General features: G+C 39.3%; 1 protein-coding gene across 3 annotated transcripts; it reads left to right on the top strand.

Moving 5' to 3' along the window:
• The first annotated feature begins 709 nt into the window (after nucleotides 1–709).
• Nucleotides 710–10,035, top strand: VPS37C (VPS37C subunit of ESCRT-I). Of its 3 annotated transcripts, none has more exons than XM_058155242.1 (7): nucleotides 710–806; nucleotides 1,492–1,571; nucleotides 2,423–2,500; nucleotides 5,313–5,428; nucleotides 5,514–5,685; nucleotides 6,519–6,601; nucleotides 7,856–10,035. In XM_058155242.1, the coding sequence occupies exons 4-7, from the start codon at nucleotides 5,336–5,338 to the stop codon at nucleotides 8,606–8,608; spliced, it is 1,101 nt and encodes a 366-aa protein (XP_058011225.1). In that variant the 5' UTR covers nucleotides 710–806; nucleotides 1,492–1,571; nucleotides 2,423–2,500; nucleotides 5,313–5,335; the 3' UTR covers nucleotides 8,609–10,035. The 3 variants fall into 3 exon arrangements, with proteins under 3 accessions (XP_058011225.1, XP_058011243.1, XP_058011233.1); XM_058155260.1 differs by having other exon boundaries at nucleotides 736–764; XM_058155250.1 differs by lacking the exon at nucleotides 710–806 and adding an exon at nucleotides 879–1,306.
• The last annotated feature ends 274 nt before the right edge of the window (nucleotides 10,036–10,309 follow it).

Raw genomic sequence — 10,309 nt, 5'->3', positions numbered from 1 at the left:
TTGTAACAGAGTTGTTAACACTTGGAACACACTGCCTGACTCTGTGGTCTCTTCTCAAACTCCCAAAAGCTTTAACCAAAACTGTCTACCATTGATCTCACCCCATTCCTAAAAGGACTATAAGGGGCATGCATAAGAGCACAAAAGTGCCTACCGTTCCTGTCCTATTGTTCCCTTTCATTATATCAAATTAATATAGTTGTTGCATACTTTTGCTTATATATATGTTTAATTTTTTTTTTAAATTGGGTTTTATTTTCATATTTTTAATTTAGGCTTTTAGAATAAGTTTTTTAACTGTTTTTAGATTGTATTTACCTGTTTTTTAAATGCCTGTAAACCGCCCTGAGTCCTTTGGGAGATAGGGCGGTATATAAATTTAAACAATAAATAAATAAATAAATATATGATGTGTTCTTGTTTTATGTTGAAGTTTGTGTATACTGTTGTGACAAAATAATAATAATAAAAAAAAGCTGGCTGAGGGATTCTGGGAGTTGAAGTCCACAAGTCTTAAAAGAGCCAAGTTTGCAGACCCCTGGTCTAACCACAATGCGGCTGACACAAAGGCTTCCCTTACTGAAAGAGCGTCGGTTCATTGGCTCTGTCAGAGGATTAAACCATCTCCTTTCCGGGTAATAAGAAGAACCCTTGAATCACACACCCCCTTCCTCCACACGTTCATGGTAGTAACCTGAGCGGACCATTGAGCGGACGCAATTTCCGGCTTTCTCCCGGAAACTTCACTTGACGGCATTATAGTAGTACGTTCTTCTGTTCTTTTTCCTTCTCCCGGCTTCTCTCAGGTACATCATTATGGTCAGAGAGGCGACTCGCTTAAAGCCTTTCTCGCGAGAAAAGAGGAAGCCCCCTTCCCGCTCCGCCCTCCTCTTTGGAACGGCGCTCTCAGCGGGTGGAGGGTCGTTGGGTGTCCGCGCGACGCCTTCTCTCTCTCTCTCTCCTCCCCCCCCCCTTGCGCGTGGCAGTCCCGCGCGCATCAGCTGGCGGGGGGCGGAAAGAGAGAGAGAAACAATGGTTCCCCTCCAAGGCCGCGCTCGCTGGGGAGGCTGCCGGCGTTCGCTCCGCTCTAGAAGGCTCCACCCTTGTGACGGGAGCCTCAGGGCTGAGTCAGGGGGGGACCCTTCGTAGGAGCATCGGGTTTAAAATGAATCTCAATCTGGGGTCCTCCAGATGCAAGTCCCAGGATTGAGCGGGCTGACTGGGAATTATGGAGATTGTAGTAGATTACCTATCGGGAGGGCACAAGGTTGGGGCAAGGTGTATCAGTGGCCAAACAGGTTCCAGGGTAAATGTTTAATTCACATTAAAAAGGGGGGGTGATTGTGTTCTTTTGAGTCTATTAATAAGCTTGGGAGAAATGTGACAGTTGTTTTGTTGTACTGTAATTTGTCACTAAAATTATAGTGAAAGAGTGAGTATAATACTATGCTTAGTTTGTGACAGGTTTCTATTGTCATTTATTTCATGCAGCACCAACTTTATCTGCCCTTCATCCCTGTTCGACCCCAGGTGGGCACTTCAGATTTGGCAGATATGGGCACCATTCTGAGGTATTTGTGTATACTTTGTGTATCTTTCGGGGTATAAAGAGTAACTTCCATGGAAATTAAAGTTTTGCAGATGTCATTTTTTTCTATTGGTAATTGATAACTGACTCCTCTTCTTTTGCTAGTCTCAAGTGTGCCATGAAAGTTATTCCCAGTTCTATAGCTTTAAGATGACAGACATATCAATACCTAATATTGGCTTGTAAGGGGTTCATCTGATACATCTGAAATATACTTTGCACAGGAAATGATTTCACAGGCTCTTCTTTTCCAATTAGACAATTTCTTCTTGGGGTTAAGGGCACTGATAAATAGGAGTAGTCCTGTACTTATGTCATTATATATGAGAAAGAGTTGTCCTGATTTAATCTTATCATCTTTAACTTCTATTTTCATTCTTTGTATTTTTATGTTCGATGGGTATTCATTTTTATTGTTTTATGGAATTTTATACCGGGAAGGTTTTATCTGATTTATGTTCTACGTAAGCCTCCAAGAGTCTTTTCATTGCAGTGGGATGACAGTATGATTAATAGTTAATGGGATACAAGAAGATCTGGGGATGTTAGCTAAATATTTATTCAAAAAAGAACTAAAAAAACTATTTCTGACTTACACATTTTCCTGAAAATATTAATTATATTGTGCACAAACAAGTTGTCAGAAGCACACTTTCACTTTCAAGTTATATGTTAAGCATTTTCTTTGTTATTCATAAACTTAGAGTAAGAGTTAGTGTTCAATACAGAGAGAACTACCCAATTATGACTTATATTTTCTCCTTAGTATTTAGAATTTAGTATTCACGTTGGGAACCATGAAAGCAAATACAAACTTGGCTTTTTTTTTTCCAGATACTGATGGTGACTCTTCAGAAACAAGTCCGTGAAACATTTTGTTTGAACCAAAGGTAGAACAATCAATAGCAGAGAGTAAGAGGATTTTATTTATTTTTATATATATATATATATATATTTTCAAAAAGCTCCATTAACCAATCAATATGTAGCAACACAGCCAACCAATCAGCTTGCAACAGCTAGGCCTGCAATTCAAAAAACACCCCCCCTCACCAGTATTTATAGAGAAACAGCAGTTAAAATCCACACTTTGCTCACATAAGAACAAAGCCAAAGCCTGAAGATGATGAGTGAGATCTCATCGAAACGTTGCCTAAATACTTCCAATCTTACACGGAAAAAGACCCGAACATACCAAAACCTGCATACATATACCCTTCAGGCTCTTATAAACCAGACAGAATTAATGGGTTGAACAGGACATATAAAAGAGACAATTTTGAATATTCTGGATTTGCTTAACAACCACATGGTTCACTTAACAGCCACAGTGACTTGCTTTATGATTTATAAAATTAAGTCCTTGACTTATAATCACAATGACTTATGACTGATATTCCATAAGGTTGAGGACTACCTGTTTTTCCCGAAGAGGAAAGTTACATGTTTAGGAATATTATTCATTTGTTAGAGATATATTTCCTCTTTTCTCAAAGAGCTTAAGTCAGTCTACATAGCTATCTCCTTTTATTTATCTCCATCCTGTGTGTTATTTTTTACCTGAAGCCCTGGCTCTATGGTATTCAATCATGGATCTCCATGATATCATACAAAAGTCCTCGACCATGATGGGAACCAGGAAGTCTTATTATTAAGCAATTCAGTCTTAAACAGCAATCACTTTGCTTAAGCAACAGCAATCCAGGCAGTCCTGGTTGCCATTGTTAAGTGAATACCCTGGTTGTTAGATGAGGTAACTTCTTGCTGGCTTCTCACAATCAAATCAGTGGGGAAGCTGGCAGGAGATTGCAAACTGGAGGCTCTGCTGGGTGGGGCAGAGAGCGAGGAGATAGGGGGGAGAGTCCAGAAGAGTGCACAAGGTCCTTGAAACTGATTGGATTTTCAATCTTCTGAAGCCTTTTCACTCTGGAGCTGAAAATCCTTGGTTGAAAATTCTGCTTGAAGTTTGGTATGGAATATTTTCAGCCAGCTCCCAGAATTCAGAGGGAATCCTTTCAACTCAGGGGGATAGTTGAAAATGCCCCCTGCAAAATCCTGCTTAGGCTTCAGCATAAAATTTTTTTCAGCTAATACTCAAGAGGTGAGAGGGAGACCTCTTGGCAAGCAGCAGCAGCTTGCAACCTTCCCTGCTGTTTTCCCTGTTAACTTTCTGGGAAAGCCAGCAGGGAAGATTGCAAATGAGTTCTTGGCAACTAGTCACAAATGCAGACAGGTTTCCAAGTGCCCAGATCACAATCATGTGATGGGAGGGGGGTTTCTTTTTTGCCTCTAACTTCAGGTCTGTAAGTCCCTTCATTCAGCACCTTCGTAACTTTGAATGATTGCTGATTGAATAGTCATAAGTTGAAGACTACCTGTATATGTGGCTTGATGAAAGCAGCTTAAAAAACTGTGGAAACAGAATAAGAAGACACTTTGTTTGCAAAATCTGTTTACATATTGCAAACATCAAATTGTCTGGCTCTAGTGGATCACAAAAGACCACTTTGTCCAGAATAAGTCACTTGGAAACTTCATTGATTGCGTTAGTGTAATTTTTATTGTACAAAGAAGCTGCTTATGTGATTATTAAAGCATAATAATAAGGTTTGGAAAGATGTTGCAATGCCACTAAAGGACTGATAACATATCAATGTCTAGCCACCATACAATCTATAAAGCTGAATAAACCATTACTGAGTAGTTTTTGGGTATTCTTCCTGAAACATGCAGCAACTTGAAGCGGAGATTATTTAGAATATTTTAGTTCATCTTAGTTTCTTTTCATTTCTTCCTGTTACTTAGTTTTGGAAGATTTATATTTTTTTTCCTTGCTCATCTTTGGTCACACAAAAAATGTTCTACAATATTCCCATTATTAGCAATAGGTGCTGAAGAGTTTATATTTAATTGTGTCTATCTTGCCTTTTGTGGAGGTTTAAACCATTAATTAAGGGAGAGTAAATTATGAATGAAACCAGGCCTGCAATAGTCCTAATTAAAAGCAGGAGGCTGGATCTGATGATGCTGGAGGGGGAGAAACAGATAACTGAAACTTGTTTGTCATCTTTCCCTGGTGTAAATGAAGACAATGCTACTCATAAATTAGTAAAGGTGTGATTAAAAAAAAAATAAGTAAATAAAATATTGTTTATGTTGGAGCCTTTGCAGGAATTCAGAATTTTGAAGCATTGGGTCAGATCATAATAAGCTCACATTATAAGTTGCTACATTATGACTGTAAAGGTCAGGCTGTGCTTTACAATATTTTTTTTTATCATTTCTACTATAGATGTACCAAAACTGTATAATCTGTAATATTGCTTTGTTTGGGGGTCTACTGCAGTGCTTTGGCACAGAGCCCAAGGATCATTATAGTTCGTGTGTTCCAATACAGTATACTTTCTTGCCTCTATTTCCCTCTTTTAAGGTGGATAATGCAGTAGTTTATATGATATATCTACCTACTATACAGTACTTAATAAAGACATATATAGCCTTATTAGACAGAACCCTCTGTTATTGGTCTGACACTTATATGTAAAGTTACTCTTTATATTAATATGCAAAAGGGAAGAAAGGATGAGTAATTATTAGGCTGTCCTCTGACATAATTTTTGACTGTGGATATGGCTTCCCTAAACTGAAAATTGCCCTGCAACCAAATATGCTTGGACGATGATATGAAATTAGTAACCATCTTCTTTTTCTCTTAATCCCAAAGGAATTGATGAACTCTCCCAAAAGATGGAGACCTTCAGAGACAAGACTGTAGATGAATTGAAAGAACTGCAGGAAAACTCAGAAGAGATTGAACGATTGGCATTAGAGTCGGATGAGGTAATCATTCATCTACATGAAAATTATTGAAGAGAGAAACCATTTTTTAAAATGAGCTATATCTGCCTAACATTTCATTTCTCAGGTCCAAAATGTACAGTTGCAAAGGGAGATGGCTCTGGCCACAAACCGTAGTCTTGCGGAGCAAAACCTGAAGTTCCAGGAGCCCCTGGAAACAGGACGTGCAAACCTCTCCGACAGATATCAAGATCTGCAAAATCTGATAGAGCGATGCCAGGAGCAGAAGTCAAAGCTGGGTAAATTTTCAGATGGCTGTGGCTAATGGGATAGAGGTGGAATAGAATTAGCCAATAGGCTTTCTCTAGCCAAGATGATGATGATGATGATGATGATGATGATCTTTATTAATTAAACATGAAACTCATTCAACTGAACATTCAAAAATGCATTACAAATACTGCTGCTAATGGTTGATACGGGTTGTTGCTAGCATCCTAGGTATCAACCAAGTACCTTCTTAAGATGTACGATGTTCCAAGTAGCGCAGTTTTTTGCAGTTCCACTGATGTTATTGCAGGAAGCTGCAATTGGTTGATGTATCTTATGATGATGATTTGCAGTTCCTTCATCTTGGTCTTGGGACATGGAATGGCAACAGGGTATGGTTGGCATCTTCTCATCTGAATGCATTTGTTGATACCCCCAGTGGTCAAGCCTCCACAGCATTATACTGTCAGTGACCATCTGGTTTGTCAAAAACTGCACTTGTACTAGAGTTTTGGTTTTAATTGATCACTTTCCGTTCTTCCTTCTTGGTTATGGGTTCAGATTCCATTAGACTAGCTCTTAAAGCAACATAATTCTTTTAGAAGCTGGTAGCCTTTATGTATAGGAGGGGTGTTAAACTCAAGTCATTATGGTGGCATCACCTGACTTATCGGGATATTTTCCCACTTCGCTAAACCAGGCATGGGCATGACCAGTGCATGACGCATCCAGCCTGTGGGCCAGGAGTTTGATAGCCCTGATGTACAGTATATGTGCAGGACCAGGTGCTTGCATTGAAATGAAAAGAAGAAGAAGAGAGGTGTATTTTTGTTTAATTTTTAGGTGTCTTTTTTTTTCTCAGAGCAATTCTCAGCAGCCACAAACCCTGATACCCTGTTAAATCTTCTGAAGGTGGAAGGACTCAAAATTGAAGAAGAATCTGAGGTTAGTCTGTTATTTAAATTCCAGAGGGAATAAATTATTTTAATTGTTTTTGTTAACAGAAATTGAACTTTAAAACTCCGTCTAGCTGACGGAGTTTTAAAGTTCAATTTCTGTTAACAAAAACATTTTGTCCTTGTTATACAACACAAGCAAATACCTGTGAGCTTTATATTGCTCTTAAATACATCCCTTATTTGATATCTGTTGCATCTGTTGATACCTTGAAATTGATATCTGTTACATCTGAAAATTCCATTGGGCTAGTGATGAAAGAAATTGAGTCTATTTCCTCATCTTCCTCCTCCTCCTCCTGTTAGGTCTAGTAGGTGTTTTGCTGCAATAAATCAGTATTTTTAAACCAGCTTTTTTTTATTTATTTACATTTATATCCCGCCCTTCTCCGAAGACTCAGGGTGGCTTACAGTGTGTAAGTGTAGTGAGAGCTTTTGATCCTTCACTACGTGCATAGCATCTAACTAGTTTTCAAGTAGATTTAGTCAGGCATCAAAAGGAAGTGTTTTAATAGTCTGTTATCTCATCTCATCATTTCATCTATTTTGAGGGATTGTTTCACCTAAGCAAAGTTTTGCTTGGAAGGCTAATTGAGATTAGTCCCCTAAGCATGAATGAAGCATAGACTAAAATATAGCAGGAAATAGGTTCTCTGCATTATTTAGGAATGAAAGGAAATTTACAGAACTTGCACCTTTTACTCAAATTCTTCATGCATTTAACTTAGATCTCATGCTTCTTCCTTGTACTTTCTCTATTGGAGAAGAATAACCATTAGTTTTCCCTTGCATTATCCTACTATTTCCAGGGGATTTTGAATAGCTTGGGTAAGGAAGTCTTATAGTCAGGGAATTAGAATACAGTAATCCTTGGGGTCTGATGATAATTGGGACTGGCATTTCTGTTGTTGTTTAGCTTGGGAGACACTTAGCCGAGCAACTTGGGACCTTCCCTGCTGACTTCCCCATTGGCCTTGCTTATGGGAACCTGCAGGGAAGGCCACAAAGGTTGATCATGTGACTGTAGGATGCTTCCACCTTTGTAAGCACAAGCTGGTTGCCAAGCGCCCGGATCATAATCACGTGGCCATGAGGATGCTGGGACAGCTGAAACATTGAAGCCTAATTGTAAGTACCACTTCTTGCAACTTTGAAGGGTCACCAAATAAGTGGTTGTTATCTGTATGTTCCCTTTCATGCAGATGGAAGCATTGTTTTAATATCTTTTTTTTCCCCATTCCAGATGATGGCTGAAAAGTTCCTGGAGGGGGAAGTGCCTTTGGAGACATTTCTTGAGCAGTTTTCTACCATGAGGAAATTATCTCATCTACGACGTGTAAAAGTGGAAAAACTTCAAGAAGTGCTGCAAAAATCTCAGTCCTTGCCGGAGCCAGCAAATGATAATGAATTTAACCACCAGACTCCTTCCCACATACCTTCTGGACCTATAAATCAGCAGCCACAGAAGCGTTCAGTTGGGGAACCAGCCTTTCCTTTACCTTATGGTCTATCTCCTTGTGTTCCAACAGGCCCTTCAGCTTATGGGGCTCTCCAGCCAGGCCCCTTTGGAGGAGCACCAGTTACAGTGGGACACGTTGCCTCCTCTCAACCAAGTGCCCAGCCCCTATTTCCATATAAGCCACCCTCAGGTCCTGGATACCCATCTGTTCCTCCAAGTAATCCTGTACCCCAGCCTCAGACAGGTGATCTGGCTTCATCCAGGTACTCTTGGTCTCCATCCAGAACATCGTCTTCTGGACCAGGGTATCCACAGCCTTCTCCCAGGGCTCCATCAGTAGCACCAGGATTTCCTCAGCCTATGCAACCTCCCTATTTTCCATCAGGAGGAAGGCCACAATGTCCTTATCCCACTCAACCTTCAGCAGCTGGCTTCCCTGTTCCCTCCCAGCCTCCATATCCTCCAGGTCCAGCTCCATCTTTTGGGCATCTGCCACCACCTCTTCCCCCTCGGGGCCATACTTGGTCTGGCTATTAGACCAGCTTTCCAGGCAGTATTTTACATGGTAGCTGATGAAATGATGTCTTGCTAGCTAATGAGCCCCAAGATGAAAATAGGGGAGGGTCATCCTGAAAAACATATATACGTAAGCATTACACTGATGGAATAAATGATGGAATAATACTGTTAAGAGCTGCAAAGGAAGGCCGCCGTTTGGTGGTTCTGTTTTTAAATATAGTGATGGTAGGCAGCCTTAATGGAATCAGTATTGACCAAACATTCAGTTCAAGCCATAATATAAAATACATACAAAAACCCAGAGCTCTTATCATGGCACTGTGCTTGCTAAGCTCTTTAAGGAAGACTTAATTGACAGAAATCTGGATCTGGTTTTGTGTAGGGGCGTGTGTATGCGTGTGTGTGTGTGTGTGTAGTTTTCTAATTTAGTATATTAGAATATATTAAAAAGTTCTATAAGTCTATATTCTTACAAAGAATCTGATGGGGAAATCAGTTAAGCCTTTCTGATGTAAAACATGCTTTCTAAAGAAGAAGTCTAAAGTTTCTCTTGGCATTAGGAAATACCTCCTTGACAGTAATGGTATGTTTGCTAACTCCACAAAGAAAGAAAGAAGAGAAAGAAAAGAAAGAAAGAAAAAGTCTTCACCTACTCGTAGCTACAGCAGATTGCCAAACAATTGCTGCTAGATGTTCCCATATCGAAGCTTTGGAGAACCCTTGTCAGTCTAAGGGAGCATGTTTCTTCATAGAACTGCGTTAACAGCAATGGATGAGGTCAGCACCAATGGCCAAAACTATTCTGCTCCGTTAATGCTCACCGTCCACCCATTTTACGGCAAGAGCTTCCACAAAGTTCACAAGGTGCTCCTCTCATCCTACACTGCAGTTTTTAAAAAAAAATATTTGCCATTGATTGGATTCTCCTCTTTCTTCCATAACACTTAAGTAACTTGCACTTTCTTGATTTCATACCATCAAGCAAGACTTGCCATGACTTCTTCAGTCCATATGCTACCCTTTGAACAATTGCTCTATGATTTTGTTTGACCTAAGGAATTTGTGATCTTGGCAATGCTTGGCAGTTGGCTAGCATTATAGACTAATAGCCAAATCACTATGCATTTTTTATATTGGGGAATAAATGAAGTAATGTCCTACCTACATTATTGAGTGTGACAACCTTCTCAGGAATTTGGATTTGTAGCTTCCATCATATCCAGATCCTTTTCTTTAATAATCTTTTAATTTTACAGATAATGTAGGAAACAGGCATTTATCTTCTTTTTGCTCATTGTTCCACATTGGTTGAGAAGAAGAAACACTGGCTGTCAATTAATAGTATGCAGGAGATGTAATGGAAAACAAAATAGTTTTGCTAAGCACTTTATCCTCTTGCTTGTCTGTAATTTATTTTTTAAAAATAAACAATAGATTTGACTGACTTTCAGACTTGATGGAAGTAATTGTAATTGATTACGGTAATAAAATTTGATGAACTGCTTAGAATTGTTTGGCTATGAATTTTGGAAATGTGGCTGTAGCTAATTTATACTTGAAATTTTGTAACATGTTTTCTTTGATTTATATTGTATCAAAAAGGCTCTTCATTTTAATCTCGCAGGTTCATAACTCTTTTGTACTAGCTAACCTTTAGTTTGCTTAAGAATAGATTTTGTGACAATATCCCCCCCCCCCCGTAGACCAATAGATTTAACT

This window comes from Ahaetulla prasina, chromosome 1 (assembly GCF_028640845.1).
Source record: "Ahaetulla prasina isolate Xishuangbanna chromosome 1, ASM2864084v1, whole genome shotgun sequence".
In the NCBI taxonomy this organism is placed as follows: Eukaryota; Metazoa; Chordata; class Lepidosauria; order Squamata; family Colubridae; genus Ahaetulla; species Ahaetulla prasina.
Note: the sequence above shows the minus strand (reverse complement) of the source record. Positions and strands in the feature narration are given on the sequence as shown.